The sequence below is a fragment of the Lutra lutra genome, chromosome 3 (genome assembly GCF_902655055.1).
Source record: "Lutra lutra chromosome 3, mLutLut1.2, whole genome shotgun sequence".
NCBI lineage: Eukaryota > Metazoa > Chordata > Mammalia > Carnivora > Mustelidae > Lutra > Lutra lutra.
In genome coordinates, this window is record NC_062280.1 from 188,283,102 (window position 1) to 188,306,295 (window position 23,194).

Here is a 23,194-nt window from a genome sequence, read left to right on the forward strand (position 1 = left end):
ATGTGATAAAATTTTAAAACGGTATTTATCTTAGAATAATATAAAGGAATATTATACAGAAAATGCCAGTCTTAAATATATTTTACAGATTTTTTTTTTAAAGATTTATTTATTTATTTGTTTGTTTGTTTGTTTGACAGAGATTACAAGTAGAGAGTCAGGTAGAGAGAGGAAGGGAAGCAGGCTTCCTGCCGAGCAGAGAGCCCGATGCGGGGCTGGATCCCAGGACTCTGGGATCATGACCTGAGCCGAAGGCAGAGGCTTTAACCCACTGAGCCACCCAGGCGCCCCTATTTTACAGATTTTTAAATGGGATAAGAATATACACATTGAGATTGATTAGCGCTTTTAGGCATTAGAAACTTGTAATGTTTGTTTGCTCGAATGAAGCATAAGGATAAGTGGATTTGATAGCATGTTATCTAAGAGGCTAATGAAAGGGCTGTGATACAGCGAGATAGGCCAGGTTAGGAGTCAGGTTAGGTACACTAGAATGAGAGCCAGATGGAGAAGTAGGAAAGGAGCATCCTAAGGGTATATTAATTTCTTTTTCTTAAAAGAATGTATTAAAAGTAGAAATTAAAGACAGGTTGATCATTGCTAAGAATTTTCCTATTTGTAATCTGTGTTCAGGGATTTTTCCTTAGCTATGAACAAAAAACAGATTGTGGGTAGCATTTTCAATACAGTAGGCTAATGTGACTAGAGTTTTGTGTATTTTACCTTTTTTTTTTTTAATCTAAGTGCTTTTGAAATGAATTTTAAAAATAGAATAGTAAAATACATCAATGGTGGAGTGAATGTAGTTTGTTGGAAATTTTTTTCTCTCCTAAGACACCCAAGTTATTAACCACATTATCCATTTATAGGCTAGACAAATGGCTGCTGTTCTTCTAAGACGTCTTCTGTCCTCTGCATTTGATGAAGTCTATCCAACTCTTCCTTCTGATGTTCAGACTGCTATCAAGAGTGAACTACTGATGATTATTCAAATGGAAACCCAGTCCAGCATGAGGAAAAAAATTTGTGATATTGCTGCTGAGCTGGCCAGGAATTTAATAGGTGTGTATGCAGATACATTCATTATTATGTTCTAGAAGAAAATGAATATAGCTTCTTTTTTTTTTTTTTTTTGTCAGTTGAATCTTCTTAAAGGAAGATTCTTAAGTACCTGAGTACCATTTATTCTCTTCGAAATGAGAGTGATTATGGATTCTGCATTGAGAGCCAAAAATTACAGATGTTTGTGAAGTATAGTCATAGTACCTATCTGTTGGTCTTCAGAACATCTGTGTGGAGAAATAATTTTGTAGTTTGCTTAAAAATTGTCAGTTTTATTTCCTCCTTAATCTGTAATGTTTTGAAAGCACAGTGTAACTTACAGCCTACTTTGTAGATTAAACTTGCCAACAGAAGCAAAAATGTGTTGACTCTAGGAGTTTTTGCTATTATATTTGTATTTTAGTAAATTATGCACATAGGCTATTATACCACTATACTGTGTACTTTATGAAATACCCCCAAAATGTTTTTAAACAGTGAAATAAAAGGAAAATCTCTAAAAATGCATTTTACCAATAATCAAAACCCTTTTTGGTCACACTAAAAATATTAATGTAATTGAATATGCTTTTTTTTTTCTGACCGATTCAGAGATAGGATTTTTTTAAAAAGATTTATTTATTTTAGAGACACAGAGTGGGGGGAGGAAGGGCAAAGGGAGAGGGGAGAATCTTAAGCAGACTCTGTGCTGAGCACAGAGCCCAAAACAGGGCTTAATTTCATGACCTTGAGATCATGACCTGAGCTGAAACCAAGAGATGCTTAACCAACTGCACCAGCCTAGCACCCCATTCATAGATAGGATGTTAAACTCAATTCATTTAGGCAGTCTTTTTAAAGGTTGAAAAGGATGCCTTACGAAGATAAGGGCTAAATGGGAGAATATTGTTGTTTGTGCTTATTAGTAAATCATGACTAATATTTTTTTAATTTAATACTTAGCTAACATACAGTATAGTATTGATTTCAGGAGTAGAATTCAGTGATTCATCACTTAAATACAACACCCAGTGCTTATCACAACACGTGCCCTCCTTAATACCCATCACCCATCTAGCCTATACCCAGCCCACCTCCCCTCCAGCAACCCTTGGTTTATTGTCTATGGTTAAGAGTCTCTGATTTGCCTCCCTTTATGATTTTATTTTTCTTTTCTTTGTCCTGTGTTCATCTGTTTGGTTTCTTAAATTCGATGACATTTGGGCTCTTCCCATAATTTGGCGATTGTTGATAGTGCTGTTACAAACATTGGGGTGCACATGCCCACTTTGAATCCACTTTTTTTTGGTATCCTTTGGATAAATACCTAGTAGTGCAGTTGCTGGGTGTTAGGGTATAACACTAATTTCTTAATCTCCACTACCAATAATGAATGCTAAGTCAGTTGTTCAAGTCAGCTGCCTGATATCAGCCAATTCTTAAAAATAGGAAATGTGTTAAATTATTTTAAATAAGTTCAAAACCCCCTGAAACCTTTAAATTTGAATTTTTAAAGTAGCCTAGAAAATCTATTTTCAAGTTTAAGTGTGCAGATAAGAATTGTGTTAGGTGTACATATCATTTCTAATTCAAAAATCACTTAATAATGGAAAGGTTTCCAAAATGTTTCGAAGTATGCTCTCCATAGTTTTTTTTTGTTTGTTTGTTTTTAAATAGCGATTTCATTCCCCCAGTCCCCAAGCACGATCTTTATGTTAAAGGGACTGATTAAGGGTGTTCTGGTTTTGTTTTTGTTTTTTTATGTCAGCTGAGTAGCACATTTGTCATTTCAAAAAATTTCAGAAAATATGGAAAGGGAAATTTTTTAAAAAGGAAAAGTGCATACGTAACTCATCTGTAATTTCTACAACTTTTAAAATTCTTTGTCACAGTATAATTTGTGAGTCTTTTAACTAGTACAGATTTTTGTGGTCACTCATTTTTATTACAAAGTGCCACAAAAATTCTTTATTTTAAAATCTGGTTTAAAAATAAGCACCTTGTTAGCATGAGTACTGCTCTGGGTCCTGGGATTTCCACTCTTGGATCTTCTCCAGTTTGAAGGTAATATTTACAGTGTTTTGGCTTCAAGACCTTAATACCAAATATTAACTTTGCCTTCTTTTTAAACTCTTTAATAGCAATAGTATATATAAATAAATAAAAACTTAAAAAAAAAAAACCACAAGTGCACCTGGGTGACTTAGTTGGTTAAGCATCTGCCTTTGGCTCAGGTCATGATCCCAGGGTTCTGGGATGGAGTCCCACATCGGGCTCCCTGCTGAGGGAATCTGCTTCCCCTTCTACCTTCCCCAACCCCATCCCCCACTCACACACTTACCCTGTCTCTCTCTTGTAAAAATAAATTCTTTTAAAAAATAAACTCTTTAATAGCAATAGTGTAAATAAGAGTTAACCAATCAAATAGTCATGGTGCTGTCTTTTCTCCAAATGCTACTCCTTGGAAATAACCACTGTTGATATCTCTTCTTATGTAACCCAAAAACACGGTTGCTTTTTTTACAAGATTAGAATGCCCTCTTTATGGTTAAAGAACCTAATTGTATTAGGATTTTTTTTTTTTTAACGTAGAGCATGTGACATTTTCTACTGCTACATACTTTGAGGCTTATAAAATGAAAAGAATAACCCTTCATTTTTGGAAGTTTTGACTTACACGCTTTGTGCCTGGATTTCTTTACTTTTAGATGAGGATGGCAACAATCAGTGGCCTGAAGGTTTGAAGTTCCTTTTTGATTCAGTGAGCTCTCAAAATATGGGACTGCGGGAAGCTGCCCTTCACATTTTCTGGTACATACATTTATCTTAATGTCCTGAAAAATTGAATGTCATGAATGTGCAAAACACATTTTAATTGATTGTTTTAGTCTGACTTTTTAGACTTAAATAATGCCTCTAGGTGAACTTTGTATTTGTGTTGGAAGTAAAATTGATTTAAAAAAAAAAAGCTATTAATTTCATTTTATAATCCTTTTTCGTACACAAGGGTTCTCTCCATTTTTCTTAAAAATCCTTTTTCTTTTATGATTCCATGAAAGATATTTTCTTCTTTATTTGGAGATTGACACAGTATATTAGGATAAATATATCTTTTAAAAAGCCACTTGAATGATGAAATCTTGAAGAAGAAAGAAAAGGCTGGTGAATCCCCATTGTTTTCTGGATCTTCTATAACCAAACTTTATACAGTATTTTAATAAACTTCTTTATACTTATAAACAAAGGGTCGAAGTTGAGAATTATGATTATCTGCACTAAGAAAAATATGTCCATGTTACACAGTTCTATGGTAAAAATATAATTGGATTTATAACTTTCCAAGATTGTATATTTTTAAAAATGATATCTGCCTTGAACATCAGAGAAGGATAAGGGTAGATACTCCACCATTTTCTACCTCAGTTTTCAGATGTATCTCACCAATATTGGTAATCCAGGGTACAGAGTTAATTGAAAGTATTCAGTGTAATTGCTAACCACAGTTGCAGTAGAGCAGAACTTGGACTACCTGGATTACTGACCGAGTCTAGGAGCAGATTGTCAGGCAGCATGGTTACTGCAGCTACCATCTGAAACCTTGTACTTGCTTTTGTCCCGTCCTGTACTCCAGGTCACCTTCCTACGGAGGCAGAGTGATAAGGATAAAGCATGGGGCTGGGATTGGCTGCCGAGTAGCATGTGAGCGCCTGGATTGCCCCTGCTGTCAGTCTAATCCTCTCCACTCTGTTTGTTGCCGTTTGCCCAACCCCAAAAGAGGATTGCTTGGAGGATGGGCAGATGATGTTCAGCCTTCTAAGTTAATGCACCCTTGGGTCAGGCTGATGTTTAAGGTTAGATTAGAGCATTAGATGCTCTAGCTGATGCTTCACTAAAATATAATGTCATTTGGATCTTTTTTAGGAATTTTCCTGGAATTTTTGGGAACCAACAGCAGCACTATTTAGATGTTATCAAACGGATGTTAGTTCAGTGTATGCAAGATCAGGAACATGCATCGGTAAATACTTTCAATTCCATTAATACTAACACCTAATTTAATAGAACATTTAACTTGGGGAGGAAATGTATGTATTTGGTGATTATCTTTAGTTTTAATACTTCAAAATATAAATACTAGTTTTACTGATGAAGAAAAATTTCATCTTGAGTAAGAAATCTTAAACCTGCATCCATCAAAAATGTCACACGTTTGACATATTTTACTGTCTTCATTTTAGATCAGGACATTATCTGCTAGAGCGACAGCTGCATTTATACTCGCCAATGAGCATAACGTTGCTCTGTTCAAACATTTTGCAGACTTGTTACCTGGATTCTTACAGGTAGGAAAACAGTATAAAACAAGTGATAGTTGTATCCTACTGGTTTTCTGTAGTTTAAGGTCCCATCAGAGTTCTCTGTTGTATTCATTTATTCACTATATTTGTTGCCTACTGTGTGCTGGCACTGGACGCTAGGGATTCAGCAGTGAACAAAACATGCAAGCCTCTGTCCCCACTGAACTTTGATCTCTTGCCTTTCATAGACTCTTGGTCTTTTAAAATATTTAGGGTTTCAAATTTTTCTAGAACGTAAATGATAAAAGCAATTTATGGCTATTGAATATATAACCACATAAGTTATTACCATAGGATCCGCCAAATAACCCATGAAACATAATGCCCATTTGACATAAGGAGAAGCTAAAGAGGAGAGGTTAAGAAACTTGCCCAAAATCACAGTGTTGGTAAGTGACAGAAACGTGAACCAAACCCAAACTGGACAGTAGTCCTTACTCTTAAGCCCAGGACTTGAAATGGTTTGTACTATAAAGTGAACAGATTATGGTTAATTGTCAGTATTGGATCCCAAAGGTGTTATTACTTTAGGAATACTTTTCTGCCTTAATCAGAAAGTAAAAGAAGATTGTATAAGTTAGAGCAGCTTGTTAGACCCATATTTTGTAATAACTGCATATTCTATTTTGAAATGCATAGGTAACATGCTTATGTACACATACAAGTTTTAAAAATACAAATATATTGCCCTAAGTTAACCCAAGAAATAAAAAGAACGGAATAAACTGTAAAATGGCATGCTTTTCGATCTGTAAATGGTAGGGCATGGCTACAACAAAAGACATAGACTCGGTGATTTTTAATTGACATATACAAACATGGTGGCTAAACATGTGGACTGACAGATGTCCTTGACAAGGCAAACACCGTGAATGCTGTTAGTATTGATGATTTGATTTCCAGAAACGGTAAAAATCTGGACAGAACAAAATATGTATCCATTCTTGATTTATACAGTATTTGTACTTCTGGGTGGGAGAAATCATGGTACATTAAAAGCAGTCAAAAAAATAATTTGTGAGTTAGGTTTTAGGTTCAGATCATTATAAACGAGTTTTTCATTTTTAGAAGTATCTGACTTTTATTGTCTTGTGAGTTCCTCGGAAGCATTTGTGTCACAGATATGGGCTATCTAGAAACCCTGGACTTTGCCCTTCCTCAGTCATTGTGACAACCAAGAAAACTGGGAGAAATAGTGTCCCCCTTGAGAACCACTGGGTTAGAGAGGATTTGGAGGAGTTAAAACTGATGAAGTGTGTATTCTGCGTATTTCAGAGTAATTTTGCTGGGTCCAGTAGAAACTTTTCTCCCTGTGCTGTCAAACTGAAAAGATAGTTTGAGTCAATGACAAACATGAACTTTTCCATTCTGTCATTTTAGTGGTTTACTACCTAAAAAATTTGGGAGTTACTCACTGCTTAAGTCTAATCTCAGATTTTTCTTCTCCCGAATTTAGAGTAAGTTAAAATGTTAGCCAAAACTTCTAGTTGTCGTCACTCTGAAATAGGCAATGGTACATACAAATATACTCTTAAATACCACAGTGAGCTAACTTGATGTCAAAGAGAAATAAACTGAGTAATATTGGACACTTTTTTTTTTTTCAATTTTATTAATTTGTCAGAGATAGAGCACAGGCAGGGGGAACAGCAGGCAGAGGGAGAGGGACAAGCAAGCTCCCTGCTGAGTAAGGACCAGGATGTGGTACTCGATCCCAGGACTCTGGGATCATGACCCGAACCGAAGGGAGACGCTTAACCAACTGAGCCACTCAGGTGTCCCTGGACACTTTAAATGTATCATACATAAGGTCTAGTATTTACTGCATGTCTGAAAAAGACGAGGATATGGATATTGGAGGGACAGAGGAAAGGGATTCCTTCTGGTCATGAAAAGAATTCCTTGACAGCCTTAAGTTTATTATGCTAGTTACTATAATTCTGACTTAGATTTAAATATTTGTATGTTTCTAGTTAATTTTAGTCAAAAGGAAGGTATACATGTGGCTGTGAATTTGCTTCTATAGATTACTAAGTTGTTATTTAGTGAAAACGCTCTTCAGTAATATTATTCTGTTGTCTGCGTCTTAACCAATGTTTTGACAGTGAGGCATCACATCTGTAAAGTGACTCTTGGACATAGACCTTTTCTCTTTTCATTTTTTCCAGGCGGTGAATGACTCGTGCTACCAGAATGATGATTCAGTCCTCAAATCCCTTGTTGAGATCGCAGATACCGTTCCAAAGTATTTGCGTCCTCATTTAGAAGCAACTTTACAGCTAAGTCTAAAGGTAAATTTGGTATTTCGGTAAATGATCTGTTTATTCTTCTTAGTGAGTAATCTAAACTATTAAACACATACAAATACATCTTCTCTGTAGTTGTGTGGAGACACCAGCCTCAATAATATGCAACGCCAGCTTGCCCTTGAGGTAATCGTGACCCTATCTGAGACTGCAGCTGCTATGTTAAGAAAACATACCAACATTGTTGCACAGACCAGTAAGTCAAAGGCCTTTTAATAATTTGTGTTAAAAGTAGAAAAATTGTTGGATGAACTTGCTGAGACTTGTGTAAACTCACAGATTTGCTGAGAATATAATGAATGTTCTTTTACTATCAGATGAATGTGGAGAAATGTCTTTTTGTACGTATCTATGTGCATGGACCCAGCACGGTGGCTGTGCCACAGATATTCTGAAATCCCAGTGTTGTAGGCATGACTTGTGATACCTGGAAATAAATCAAAAGATGTGGAAGATTTTTATGGGAGAAATCGGGTAACATGTTGAAAGACTGATAGGAGAACTAAATATCAGTTCTCCTCAAACTAATGTATAACCTATTACAGTTTTGGTCAGAATCCAATGAAGTTGGTCATAAGGTTGATCCTAAAATTCATGTAAAATAATATAGGTCCTGAAGTAGCCAAGACAATTTAGAGGAGCAAAGTAGAGATCTTGCCTTCTCACCTGTGAATATTTAGAAATTGTTGGTGATAAAGGGAGACAAATGGATCATAGGAAGCAGATGGATCTATGAGTGGATCCATTCACCTGGAAATACAGCGGACTTTAAAAGATAGACAGTTGACCAAAGGTCATTCTGTGGCAAAAATCTATCCCAACCTCAGATACCCTATAAAAACCAGTTTGGGGTTGATTAAATACCTAAATGATAAATACTTTTTAAAAGTAAAGCTTGAGAGTAGAGAAAGTTGTTTTGTTTTTTAAGAGTGACTCACAAACCATAGATGCAAACATTGCTAAATTTGCGAATACTAAAACAGTTTTTTGACCAAATATACCGTAAGTGAAAACAAAGGATAAGTTGCACACACTTCAGCAAGTTCAGGTCTGTAGCAAACAGGCAATGCAACAGGTAGGAGCCAGAAATTCATAAGGGAGGAATTGGAACGAGCTAATGGGGGCTGCTCAGCGTCAGTAAACACCAGTGCAGTTGTGGAGTCCCAAGTTGCCACAAAGTTCAACAGTTATCAACTGTTGATGAAAGGTGTGGAGCAGAGGACTCTTACAGCTCCAGAGCATCTCACACATGGTAGTGAAATAAGACAGGTCTTCTTTCAGACTTCTGGAGCAGTGCACGTTTATGCAACCACTATACTGAACAGCTAGTCTTTCTTAGATAACCTGTAACAATTTCATGCCCTGAACTCAAACTTGTCAAGGATGTGTGAATAGTAATCTCGTCAAAGCAAATTTTATAATAGGGAGAAAATTAGAAACAACTAAAATGCCAATCAGTAGAATAGTGTGTTTATTTAATAGAACACCATGAAGGAATTAAGTTGAAATCCATGTGTATTGAGAAGAAAGCAGATTGCCCAAGGATACATGTAATATGGTATTATTTATTGTGTAAAAATTAAAAGCTTGAGCTAGTCCTATATTTTGTATACAGAGAAATCTGTAGTTCAAGTGTAAAAACACTTGGGAATGAGAGGCATAGATTTCAGGTGGTGCTACCCTCCGGTGACTAAAGGAAAGAATATAATAGTATCTGGGAAGTTTGACTTTTATTTTTAATGTGACTTCTTAAACAGAACAAGATCTAAAGCAAATTTGGCAAAAAGGTTAAAAATTAACAAACCAGATGTTGAGGGCACAGGCAAATAATTTTTCTGTCTTAGAGACAAAGTAAATCCTTTGGTTTTTATTTAAAATTCTTTTTCGTAAGCAGTGATAGTAATAAAAATAAAAAAGCCACAGTATTTGGGTATGAAGCGATGATTTGCTTTAGTTCCTCAGATGTTAGCGATGATGGTTGACCTCGAAGAGGATGAGGATTGGGCAAATGCAGATGAGCTGGAAGATGATGACTTTGACAGGTAAATTGCGCATGACGGACACTTTGTTGGAGGCACCCTCGGCGGAATGGAGTGGGTACAGGTTGCAGCAAGAGTTTCAGGTTCTAGGGCCTGTCTCTTTCTGCTGCATTCTGTAAAGTTAAACTTAAGTTTGGAAACTGGGACTCTTGGGTTTGTTTGTTTTTGTTTTTGTTTTTGTTTTAGTTGAGATTTTATTTGAGAGAAAGCATGAGATGGGGGAGGGTCAGAGGAAGAAGCAGACTCCCCGCTGAATGGGGAGCCCAATGTAGGACTCTCTTCTGGGATTCCAGAGTCACGACCTGAGCCGAAGGATCATGAAGCTTAACCGATTGAGCCACCTGGGCACCTGACACTTCGGCTTTGTGTCACATTCTGTAAATATTTTTAATAAAGTAGATATCTTTTCCACCCCATCTTACTCTAAATTTTTTTTTTTTAAAGATTTTGTTTATTTATTTGAGAGAGAGAGAGAGAGCATGAGAGGGGAGAAGGTCAGAGGGTGAAACAGATTCCCCGTGGAGCTGGAGCCTGATGTGGGACTCGATCCTGGGACTCCAGGATCATGACCTGAGCTGAAGGCAGTCACTTAACCAACTGAGCCACCCAGGTGCCCCTCTTACTCTATATTTTCAAGATTTTTTTTAGTGTAAGAGTATCTTAAGCTATGTGTAAAGAAGCTTTATTGTGAAAAATGCTTTTATATGCGTAGACCTCATTTCACATAGTTGTTTCCACACAGTTCCTGGCAAAATGCCCTGATTTCCCAATTTCGCACAAGTTAACCTTGGGCTAGAGAGGAGACAGTGGTGGCAAGAGTTGTACCCCAAGGTACAGTGACACTAGAGCTACTTTTTAACTCACTCAGATTTAAGAGGCCGTCATGGTTAGAGATTCCTATGGCAGAGACCGCCAGAATCTAATTCACTGCCCAGTGGTGTTGATGGTCTCCTCTTAAATGCAAATGAGACGGCAGCACTTCAGAGCTCAGTTACTTTCATGGATTCTTTCATTGGCCCTAAAGGTACAATCTCAGGTAGATTCAGAAATGGAGGGGCGAGGTTGAGTGATCTCTCCAGGTTTTGTTTAGCCAGTCTGTAGACTGGGGTTTCATACCATTTCTCTTACTCTTTCCAGTGCGTCATACTACCTCCCTCTCTTAAAGAGAACCGAGGGGCGCCTGGGTGGCTCAGTGGGTTAAGTCTCTGCCTTCGGCTCAGGTCATGATCTCAGGGTGCTGAGATCGAGCCCCGCATCGGGCTCTCTGCTCAGCCAGGAACCTGCTTCCCCCTCTCGCTCTGCTTGCCTCTCGGCCTACTTGTGATCTCTCTCTCTCTCAAATAAATAAATGAATAATCTTTTAAAAAAAAAAACAAAGAATCGAAAATATTCCCCTGAAAGGCTGGTAGTTGGTATAAGCTACTGTAACAGGTATTAGGTGAAATTAAAGACATTTGCCTTACAGAATATACAGTGTGTTTTGCAGCTAGTCCCATGATTAGAAGTGCCTACTCTGGTTTAAATGCCATTTTGAAATATATGAAAGTAATCCTTCACTGGAAATTAGGGAATTTCCCTAATTTTGGGAAGACCAGGCTCAGATTGGGTTTCCTTTCTCTGGTTCAGTTACTGTAATGTGCTGCTCCCTGCCCTTTCATTTTCCCTGTACAAGGCACTTAATTTATGTGACTTAATGAAGCGATTTTTTTCTGGTCTAAATGAATAAGATTTTCTTATCTGTGAGTAAACAGGTCTTAAATATATTTCCAAGATGAATTTGAGTAATCCTCAAGATATTTACAGCTCCCTCTTTATTGTCTGCTCCTCCTGACAGTTTGAGACGATGCACGTGACAGACTCCCTCCTTCAAAACAGTGCAGAAAGCTCTTACGGCCAGGTTTCTTCAGTTTTCAGTGAAAACACTGGAATTGAGTTTCCCCTGTGCATAATTAGTGGCAGTGCAGTTTGCACCCCTTTGAAAGCAAATGCGCTCACAGCAAGGAAGACAGTCTCCAGAGTCTCAGCACGGCTTTCAGTTTCCCGGGTTCTGTCCGTTGAGGAGTTTGAAGGGAGGAGATAACGAGGCTCTTCTAAACACTCTGCTCATACCTCTGAGTCTGGAAAGCATCAAAGCTTGCGTGTTAGCCAGTGAGGGGTGTGTGCAGAAGAGGGAGAGAGAGAGCATAGTCTTGAAAGTTAGGATTGAGACACAGGACTTGTTACACCATGATGAAAGAATCACAGAGATGTCGTGTGCCCTCCCCCTTTTCTTTAGTTCTGGATTTTTAGCTCACAACTTCATATATTTGGAAGACGGCTTGAGTTGGCTTTCTCAGCCTGAGTTGAATGTGATAATGTGTTTAGATGTACGCGTACGCAGTGCACAGCTCTTGTGTCTGTTGAGCGAGGTGAATCCCTTCTCTGGTCTGTGTGCAGCAATGCAGTTGCTGGGGAAAGCGCCCTGGACAGAATGGCGTGCGGACTCGGTGGGAAGCTGGTGCTCCCGATGATCAAGGAACACATCATGCAGATGCTCCAGAATCGTAAGCCGGGTCTCCCTCAAATGCTCGAGGGGTGCAGCGTGGCTTTCTAAATCCTAAAGTTGGACAAGCACTGAGACTTTCTTTCTTTGCCGTTTTTTTTTTCTTTGCCTTTTTTATCCTGTGCTTAGCCCAACTTTTGTATGGTCCTGATAAAATCCTACTTAGTCCTCTTTGGAACCACTCAGTCTTCTGTGGAAGAATGCTTTTTCTCACTACTGCAAACGTTCATTCAGTTCCCTCCCTAGAATTGGCTTCAGTGCATAGGAGGAAATTGTAATTCCAAGGAAAAACTATAGATTTGCTCCCTAGGCAGAAATAATCTAGGTTTTAATTTTTAAATAAGACATCGTTATTTATTGTTTATGAAATATTAGCATATTTGATTCATATCATCTTCCTTTATCCACTCCCTTTTGTTTTTAAAAACATATAATCGGAAGAGAAGCCACTTCTGTATTTCTGCTATTGTTTTCATAGCAAATATTTGGTCATTTGTCAGCCTCTGTACCTGTAATTTATAGCAGTATCAAAAATTGTTGTATAGGTGTTCTATTTTTGTCTTTTTTTTTTTTTTTTTTTAAGATGTTAATTTTAGGTAATCTCTGCACCCAGTGTGCTCCACCAAGCCAGCCAGGTGCCCCCCTCCCTTTTTTTGTCTTTTTAATTACGGAGTTAAGGTGCTTAACTTTTTAAAAAAATTCAAATACAGAAATGCGGCTTAGATTTAGAGATGGCCACTGTTAATTGGTCTCTGACACTTTGTCTGACTTCCTTTGTGCATATATGCAGTTTTTAAAAAGTTTGAACATACCTTATGGACACCATACTCAGTTTAAGCTTTTACCCCAGGGTATATTGTATCATCACATAAACAGCTCCCCTCATTTCTTTAACAACACATAGCCTTCTACAATACTCCACTAAATGTTAATAGTTTTTGTTGATTACAAATAATGCTAATGCATTCACTTTTCTACAGAAATCCTGGCTTACTTATATGTGTATTTATATCTATAGGGTGCATTACATACAGGATAAACACTTAAGGGTCCGACCATTGATTCAGCATCTTAAAGTAGTAAAACGGAGTTGTAACAAAAGACTACCTTCAAATCAAAGTGAATCATTGAGAACTGGAGGCCTTATGCAGTTTACCTAATTCTTTCTTATCCTGTATAAGACTCTTCTCCTGAAAAGGCATGGCCCAAAACCGTTACTCCTTTTTAATGATGTGATTGTGTATCTGGATCTTGGATAATTATCTTCCCCTTTTTTTCCCTCCTAAATTTATTGACAGTTTCTTTGCCCCTTCAAAGGGATGGAGACAGCATCGAAGATTGCTTAAGTTATAAGAGCTGTTAGGAAGTATCTAGCTTTTCCATTTTTAAAATGAAGAAAGTAGCCCAGATGCACAGGGTCACCCCAGCTGCCACTGTCTCCCCATTGGTTCACACTATTCTTCAAATCAGTGTGGATGTGATTGTGACTTGTAGTTCAAGAATTTGGCTTTTAAATTTCTGCTACAGCTTACTAGCTGGATGCCAGAGGCTTTATATATATGGCAGTGAATTCTTAATAAGATTTGTTACTGTTAACTGTATGGCTTTGAGCAAATCTTCTGCCCCTTAATTTCTTCATCTGTAAACGAGGAAAAATGATGCAGAGATGTATTTCATGTGTGCAAAGAGGGCTTCAGCAACAGCAAACAGTATGTATGTCCTAGTAACTTCACATGTGCCCCACTTATTTTTAAAGATTGTTCTACTGGCTTTGCTTTAAATAATAAAAAGGAAAATTTAAAGGAGAAAAGCCATTTCCAAATACCTATACCATAGCATCACATTCTGCTGAACATATTTTCAGGGACTCTGCCTGTTGGAGATGTGTAGGCATATTTCTCTCTTCTCTGAACCAAATATGGATACCTTCAGTAATTATTGCCTCTCTTCTTTAAATTAGTAAATTCATTGTGCAAAGATTAGCATCTTATTTACCAGTTCCCTACGATGATTACTCCTCAATTGAAAAATTTTGGCTTACTGATCTGTTGAGTAATTGAAACTCACTAAAAATAAATATTGAATGATGTTATAAATAATAGGTTTTAATATGTAACAGCAAAATTAGGAATTTCTCAGAAATTTTTTTCTAGTAGAAAAGTTGACCAACTTTTTTCTTGACCAACTCAAACCATCTTTCAAATGTATGAAGTTGTGAGCTAAAAATCCAGAATTAAAGAAAAGGGGGAGGGTAATAACAGTCACAACAGAGTTCATCTTTATGTGAGTTTTGGGCTCCCCAAAGTGAACAGTTAAGTCTGATAAAATATCAGACTTTACTACAACTTTAGTTAACCCTTAAGCCAGCAGTTTTCAAACCTTCTGTCTTCAGGACCCCTTTACGCTCTTAAAGATTACTGAAGATCCCAGAGTGCTTTTGTTTATGTGGTATATCAATGTTTATACCATTAGAAATGAAAACAAACATTTAAAATGTGCACTTAAAGATAACAGTATTAAACCCATTGCACATTAACAAATAACATTTTTCATGAAGAATGACTCTTCCAAAACAAAAACATGTTAGTGAGAAGAATGTTTTATGCATTTTTGTAAATATTTTCTAAATATCTTAGGATATTTAGAAGTAGTTCCTATTTCTGCTTCTTCCTTCGGTCTCATGGGATCTTACATATTTTGTAATCCTTGGAGTACTCCACTGGACCCTCAGAATGAGAGTGAGAGAGCATTATCCGGAGAATAGTTTTGATTCAGAGAATCCCAGCGTTCTTGGGCCCCACTTTGAAAACCATTGCTTTACAGATACTAGCTTTCTGTATTTATGTATCTCTTGCTTTTTGCCACAAGTTGTGTGAAACACCTCAAAGGGAACAGTAATATAAATACAAGTATTTAGAATTGAGAGTCAGGGAAATTATATATTACAATGTAATAGGAAGGTTTAGTAAAATAAATATTATCTAGCTAATTTGTTATTCTAAAATCACATAGCTATTAGCAATAGAATACAAATGAAGTTCATGTATGTTCATGTATCATATTGTTAAATAAACATTCTTTAAAAGCAGCATCTTCCCTCCATGGCTTTTTTTGCTTTTTAAAGAAATGTGACTGAGGCACCTGGCTCGCTCGGTTCAGTAGAGCACGGGACTTTTGATCTTGGGGTCCTAAGTTCAAGCCCCATGTTGGGTGTGGAGATTGCTTAAATAAATAAAATGATAAACTTTAAAGAAAAAAAAAAAAGGAAATGTGACCGGGGATGGAGATAAAGTGACTCTTTATTCAGTAAACAGCGTATGTGACACACAATCCAGGTACTTGTGGCTTACGGTAAATCTTAGGGGTAAAGCCTCATTTTCAGCAGTTGCTGAAAATACTAACAAGCTCTTTGCTTCCATATTGCCTTTTAACTACTTCTGGAATAGAAGTGCTCGTGTGACGGAACTGTCACCCCAGTGAAATAGTCCCAGTCAGGCACTTTTCTCTGTTCATTTTTCTAATTAATGTATAAAAATATTTTGATAGTCTTTTCCAAATAAGGAGAACTTGGTGTTAGACTTCTGACTACCAGAGTGACATGTTTGTACTGGTTAATTGCTTTTCTTTCATGTGTGATTATTTTTTTGTAGCTGACTGGAAATACCGGCATGCAGGATTAATGGCCTTATCTGCCATTGGTGAAGGATGCCACCAGCAAATGGAAGGAATTTTAAACGAGATAGTAAATTTTGTTTTGCTTTTTCTCCAGGATCCTGTAAGTACCAGTAAATATCTGACTCATACTTATTACTGTAGTTTCTCATGGGAGCCCATTGCCTTTACTTACACAAAGTTACCCATTCCAGCATCCAAGAGTAAGGTACGCAGCCTGTAATGCTGTGGGACAGATGGCTACAGATTTTGCACCTGGTTTCCAGAAGAAGTTTCATGAGAAGGTAAGTAACAATGCCCCAAACACTCAAATCAAGACTTTAAGAAGAGGGTTGGCATTTTCTGTGTATGCTTTGAAATGTGGCATTTCAAAATGGGTGCTTACCTACTTGCATTTCGCAGGTGATCGCAGCTCTGCTGCAGACCATGGAAGACCAAGGCAACCAGCGAGTACAGGCCCATGCCGCTGCCGCGCTTATTAACTTCACTGAGGACTGTCCCAAGTCACTACTTATCCCATATTTAGACAATCTAGTGAAACATCTGCACTCCATCATGGTACTTAAACTTCAAGAGGTAAGTTTCTGGATCTTTCAGCTCCTTATCTAGAGATTAACATAGGTGAATTTGATGGGTAAGACCTGGAGAAAGAGAAACTTTTCAGCATGGCCATATAGAATAGAAAGTGAAGTTCAGCTATTTGAAGTAGAATAATTCAGTCTTGACAAGAGAATAGGCCAATATTGGAATTGGGGAAGAAGATAGAGCCTAAAGGTTAGGTAAAATCAGTATTTGAATTGCCTTGGAAACAAGGCAGTTATTTTGAATTCTGATTTATGTAAATTTGGAAGAACCATTGTTCTTAACTGCTGCAAGAAATCATGATAATGTGATTGTTGGAAATTAGCACGGTGGCATTGTGAGGCATAAACAAAAAGGGAGAAGATTTACCTCAAGACTGTCAGAAGATTATTGCTCAGAGAGCTTGGGAGGAAATTGGGGGAAGATGACTCTAAAAGTCATTTCTCAGGAAGCAGTAACAGTTTCTGCTGGTTTGAATTTAAAAAGATGAAGAAGTAGTGAAAAATGTTGAACATTCTTCTCACCTGGATGACAGAAGTAGAGAGATGAGAAAAAATTTCCTTTTTGCTTTAAATATGTTGGATTTCAGACAAGGCCCGGCTGTCCAATAGAAGGTTTATAGTTACAGCTTAAATAAGCGGTGCAACCTAAAAACGATTGAACGATGTTTAATACAGCGCTGTGTGAGAAAGAGGATGCAGGAGAGAAAGGCAAAGGTTTAGGCTCAGTTTGTTGTCAAATACCATGAAAATAAATTGCTGTAAAACTGACAGGAATAAAAAGGACAAATAAAAGCCTTTTTTTTAGGTATTATATTTAATAGTCATAAGTTACTGTGAAGTTGCTGTAAAAGTAGCCTAACATTAGAAACTCAGTTCTTTGGGTTTTTTTGTTTTGTTTTGTTTTTGTTTTTTAAGATTTATTTATTTATTTGAGATTGGGGAGGGGCAGGAGAGAATAATCCCAAGCAGACTCCCTGCTGAGCACAGAGCCCAATGCTGGACTTGATCCCAGTACTCTGAGATCGTAATCTGAGCCGGAATCAGGAGTCAGTTGCTCAATCAACTGAGCCATCCAGATGCCCCTGGAATCTTAATTCTTGTACATTAATTCATTGTGAACCAGTGGCAATTTGCCTAACCCTGTTCTCAAGGAGAGCAAGGTGGAAGACAAGATTCAGTGTCTCAGAAGGCAAAGAAAAGGGGTTCGAGACAGGATGGGTATTCAGAGTCAGGGGACAACAGACTGAGAACATGGTAAAGGAACATGGGTTAATCTGAAGACAAAGAAGCAGACCCAAATTGAAAGCAGATGAGTTGGTTAGTCAGGCGTAGATGGACCAAACGTGACTTTACAAGTAGGTTTGGGTAGAGGGTTGAAGAGTAAAGAGAGTTTCTATTGCATCCCCTTCCCCCAGATGGGCAACATGTCAGATTTTTAAAGACTGAAAGAAGGAATTGCTAAAATGGGATGGGAAGAGGATAAGGTATGTGGGCAAAAGTTGTACGAAGAGAGGGTAGCCAAGAAAGAACGTTATTGCTCTGCGATCAGAGGTAGGGTCAGGACCTGAAATGTGGAGCAGATGCAGAAGAAGGGAGAAGGTTACCCTCTTATGGGGCAGTGGAAGTGGTACCCTGAGTTGAAGACCTCTGCGGAGAGTGGCTAAAGTTGCTAAGGGGAATGGAAAAATCTGGAGTACTCACTGGGTCAGGTATTCATATGAATCCACAGGGATTATAAAATAGTATTACTGGTCACAGCATGAGCCCAGCTGCAAGTACCCACTGCTCGTTACCGGCCAGGTCCGAAAACACCGCAGGTCTTCAGTGCAGAAGGAGGGTGCGCTCACCAGTCTCACCACACGGCGAAACTGTTTGTGAGGGAGCCCTGGCACCTGTGGTGCTGTTAAAGGGGACCTTCTAGGGAGAGTCAGATTAGAAGAAAAAGGGAATTCTCTCCACATCTGGTAGGACAGCACCAAGTACACAGTAAGTAGTGGGAGTAAATGAGGAAAAAGGACAGAGAAAGATAGGCATTAAGCTGGGGATACAAAAATTGGAAGAGGAATCAGATTTGTGGCCGAGCATGAGCTGCTCTGAGACATGAGCAGACATGAGAAGCGAGCGCTTTGTTGAATGTTGCTAGCTGCTACTCTCCGTAGTTCCACGGGGATCCTTCCGTTTGCTCTGGAACCTACAGTCTTCACTCTGGCTGCTGGAGGGTGTTCTCAGCGTGCTGGCGGAGAAGCGTTTGAGAGCTCGCAGCAGGTGTTTCCAGCAGTTTCTCATTTCCATGACTTGTTTTGTGTGTTTTCCTTCTAGTTGATTCAGAAAGGCACCAAGTTAGTGTTGGAACAAGTTGTGACATCTATCGCATCAGTTGCAGATACAGCAGAGGAAAAATTTGTCCCCTACTATGATTTATTTATGCCATCACTAAAGCATATTGTCGAGAACGCAGTTCAGAAGGAACTCAGACTTCTCAGAGGAAAAACTATTGAGTGCATCAGCCTCATTGGTCTGGCCGTCGGGAAGGAAAAAGTAAGTGACTTTTCAAAGGTTGAATTTACTGTATGTAATTTGGCTGTGGAGGCATTGAGGGGTTCTAGAGGGCTTTTCCTTCTGATAAACAGTTTTCTGATTACTTGATTTTTTCCATCGTCTTACTCTCCTATCACTGCTACTTTGTATATAAATTCATTTTATCAGTGTTAATATTAAGGTTTAATCTTAATTCAGTTACGTTCTTGAAACCTCCTCCTTTTCTTAGCCCATGTACAGTCTGTTTCCTAGGATGCATGTGGAGTTCAAGATCCATATGTGTAGTTTCACCAATTTCAGCATGTACTTGGAAACATCCCACTTATTTTTTACTAATCCAAAAGCATCAGGTGTCCTGAGAAATCCTATATGCATATAGCTCTTCAGAAAATAATTACCAAGGACCATGCCCCAGTGTATTCCCCCCGCCCCGCCCCGCTCCCGCCCGGCATCTCAGAGTTGTCAGAGCTGATCCAAAGGAAGTCTGACCCCTCAGGTTCCAATTCTCAGAACTATCAACATTCAAACCTCTCTGGTGGGTCTTTCAAAACCAGCATCAGCTTTAACTTACCTTATAAACTGTTTTCTGTGGGATACTGAGAACCTAACCAATAATTTATGTTCCATACTCTGGTTTTCAAAACTCTCTTTGAAACACTGCCTGTTACACAATGGAGATTGCCAGAACTACACAGAGTTAAATGAAAATCATATGGTTCTAGGGAGCAATCCAAAATTTTCTTTCTGGATTTGGATTATCTTTTTACTGCTGGAAATACATAAACTGTTGACCAAAACTTGATGTCATTGGAGATACCTCTGTACTGCAGTTCACACTGACCTTCCCTGGAGAATATATTATTCTAGAGAGAGCACTAAGTCTGCAATATATAGATGAGAATTTTTCCGTGTAAACTTTAGTCTGAGGGGTTGTGACCCATGTGCGAAATGTAATAGATTTTCTTTTGGAAAGTTTTGTTGTTACACAGGAAACAAAACTGGGTAACAGTAAGCACCTCTCTGATCTGGGAGCCACAAGTAACACTGGTGTTGATTTTCCTATTTCCTTCTAGTTCATGCAAGATGCATCCGATGTGATGCAGCTCTTACTGAAGACCCAGACGGACTTCAGTGACATGGAAGATGATGACCCTCAGGTAACGCAGCTTGCACACATTGGCCTCGATCCATTTAGGAGTTGTGGCTAGTGCAGGGTTAATGAACTCAAAAAATAATGAGTAAAAAAAAAGGAGTAATGCGCTCCTTGAGATAACCCCTGGTTTCAGAGACATTCTTCACTGGCTTTCCTTTACTTCTCCTGCCACCTTTTGCTCAGTCTGCTGTAGCTGCCCCCCTCTCTTCTGACTCTCAGTTGATTTTTGGTGCTCTTCGGGTTCTGTCCCAGGCCCCTTGTCTCCTGAGCAGTGTCCTCTACACCGTGGCTTCAGTTTTCCTCTGTATGCTGTGACTTCCAGGTCTTTCTCTGAATTCAGGGTTCATTTATCCAACAACTTACAAGACATCTCCATTTGGTTGTCTCCCAGTCCTCTCAGTGCCACCTGACTTCCTTCCCCAGTCAAAAAAGAAATACAGAAACCTAACAAACTTAGCACCTGCTCTGCTTTTTTCTTTCTGCCTGTAAACAAACATTCGTTTCACTTAGGACTCACCCCCCCACCCCCACTCAGCCTAATCCCTGCTCATATTTCATGTCTGGTATAAGTCATGATAGTGGGTTCTTATGACAACGTACTGTAAATCACAAGTGTGTGTCGTAATCCTGGTAGTATTCACAGTACCTAACAGGGACTACATAAATAATTGCTGAATTACATTTTGACTCTATACAGCCACACTATAATTGTTTCCCATAAACTTAAAATTTGTCTTGTTTTGTTTTAGAATAGGAGTGGGGAGTATTTGTGTGAACACACATGGGGTAGATGTATTGGGGAGTAAAAAAATCACCCTGGGTTACCAGGATGATGAATTAAAAACTGGAATCTCTGTAAGTAATTTGCGGGTAATTAAGACTATGTAAGTACAGCAGCAGAAGAGGTGTCTTCAATGTGCCCAGCCACTTAGAAAATTAAAACAGCTGTGAGAAAGGGACGCTTTGTTTCTTGGGTGTAAATAAATGTTTAACAAATGGAATGCTAGGCAGTAGAGATACCGTCAGATAAAATAGGTTCCTGCCTTCAAAAACTCAGTGCCATACCAGGTACCTTAACCTGGTATAGTTAAGTGGGTTTTATTTATGTAGTCCAGATGCTATTAGAGAAAAACTAAATATTGCTTCTTGAAAGTAACAAAAAATAAGACACGGTCCTGGTCTTTCTTGCCTCACATGCTGTCTGTATCCGAGGGTAAAGGTTCACAATGATTTTGTTGTTTCTGAATGTTTTAAGTATATGACCTTAGAAAATGGACTTACCTCTTAAAGAGGGCTGAGTGTAAAATAAAACATTGTTTCTATGAAATAGGGAAATGGCTTTCTTTGTGATGTCTTTTTACCCATTGTTTTAAAATCAGTTTTAATTTTTTCCCCCCAGATCTCTTACATGATCTCAGCATGGGCCAGAATGTGCAAAATTCTTGGAAAAGAATTTCAGCAGTACCTTCCAGTGGTTATGGGGCCTTTAATGAAGACCGCTTCAATTAAGCCTGAAGTAGCCCTTTTAGACAGTAGGTGTCTTCATGAAGACATAGGAGTTGTAAAATTCTTCTCTGTGATTATTTTTAATGTAAATTTGTTTTCTTCCTGTTAATAGCACAAGACATGGAGAATATGAGTGATGATGATGGTTGGGAGTTTGTGAACCTTGGGGATCAGCAAAGTTTTGGTATTAAAACTGCAGGATTGGAAGAAAAGTCTACTGCTTGTCAGATGCTGGTGAGTGCGTCCACTGTTTAGCAAACTTAAGTTGACAATCTCCCAAACACCTGCGTACACATTTCAGAGTTCTTTTCATAGGTGCTAAAGAAATTATTTTAAAGAGCAGGAACATATTCTTTAAAATGTAGAAACCTTGTGACCCATTTACTTTTGGATAAAGAAATCCTGTAGGTGCGGTGCCTGGGGGGGCTCAGTCAGCTAAGCCACCTACTCCTGCTTTGGGCTCAGGTCATGATCTCAAGGCCCTGGGGTCAAGCCCCACATAGGGCTCTGTGCTCAGCAGGCAGAGTATTCTCTCCCTCTGCCCCTCCTCTTGATCATCCTCTCTCTCTTTCTAAAATCTTTAAAAAAAGAAATCATGTAGGTAAACTTCATTATTGGTGCCGCTTCTAACAACAGCAGCAAAACACAAGCAGCTCGAATGCTTGTTACTAGCAAGACAATAATAACGTACCCTAGAACATTATACAGCTGATAAAGCTACGTGGGGGCAAGGACTTTTGTCTGTTTTGTGCTTAGTGTATAGTAGATAAGATAGCCAAAGAACATTTTTTTGAATGAATGAACAGAAATGTGCTCGTGATACTGAAAATTGCATGGTTTCACTTGTTAAAAAAAAAATACATAAACATGCTAGGGACATCAAAAAGTTTGCAGTGATTATCTCTTATGGTATTTATGGGGTCTTGTGTGTAAGTTCTCTTTGAGTTGTTTTTTTCCCCTTCATGAACTTGTGTTATAGGACAATAAATTTTTATAAATTTATAAAATATAGGGACAATAAATTTTTTAAGATTTTATTTATTTATTTGACAGAGATCACAAGTAGGCAGAGAGGCAGGCAGAGAGAGAGGAAGAAGCAGGCTCCCCGCTGAGCAGAGAGCCTGATGCGGGGCTCAATTCCAGGACCCTGGGATCATGACCCAAGTTGAAGGCAGAGGCTTCAACCCACTGAGCCACCCAGGTGCCCCAACAATATATTTTTTAAAAGAATTTTAAAATTATGGTTTTGGATAATAAATTAAGCAATTAAATAAGCCTAAATAAGTTAATTGTTTACATTTTATCTTGTACTAATAAAGGACTATTGTTGTGTTTTCTAATTCATTAAACTTATATTTCCTAAACTTAGCTTATCAGTACATAATATATTTTATAAACATTTATGTCCATAATTTATGAACATCTTGGATTTTTGTGGTATCTCTCAAGCAGAGA

General features: G+C 38.2%; 1 protein-coding gene across 1 annotated transcript in view; it reads left to right on the plus strand.

Annotated features, from left to right (window-relative positions):
- Positions 1 to 23,194, plus strand: part of IPO5 (importin 5) — a 60,775-nt gene that overhangs the window by 24,138 nt on the left and 13,443 nt on the right. Inside the window, exons 6-20 of the mRNA XM_047720269.1 lie at positions 870 to 1,062; positions 3,750 to 3,852; positions 4,963 to 5,059; positions 5,280 to 5,384; positions 7,568 to 7,690; positions 7,781 to 7,901; positions 9,660 to 9,747; positions 12,181 to 12,287; positions 15,937 to 16,061; positions 16,153 to 16,242; positions 16,361 to 16,534; positions 18,862 to 19,080; positions 20,154 to 20,237; positions 21,633 to 21,765; positions 21,852 to 21,973. Coding sequence (XP_047576225.1) covers positions 870 to 1,062; positions 3,750 to 3,852; positions 4,963 to 5,059; positions 5,280 to 5,384; positions 7,568 to 7,690; positions 7,781 to 7,901; positions 9,660 to 9,747; positions 12,181 to 12,287; positions 15,937 to 16,061; positions 16,153 to 16,242; positions 16,361 to 16,534; positions 18,862 to 19,080; positions 20,154 to 20,237; positions 21,633 to 21,765; positions 21,852 to 21,973 — 1,884 coding nt within the window. The remainder of the gene's footprint in view (positions 1 to 869; positions 1,063 to 3,749; positions 3,853 to 4,962; positions 5,060 to 5,279; positions 5,385 to 7,567; positions 7,691 to 7,780; positions 7,902 to 9,659; positions 9,748 to 12,180; positions 12,288 to 15,936; positions 16,062 to 16,152; positions 16,243 to 16,360; positions 16,535 to 18,861; positions 19,081 to 20,153; positions 20,238 to 21,632; positions 21,766 to 21,851; positions 21,974 to 23,194) is intronic.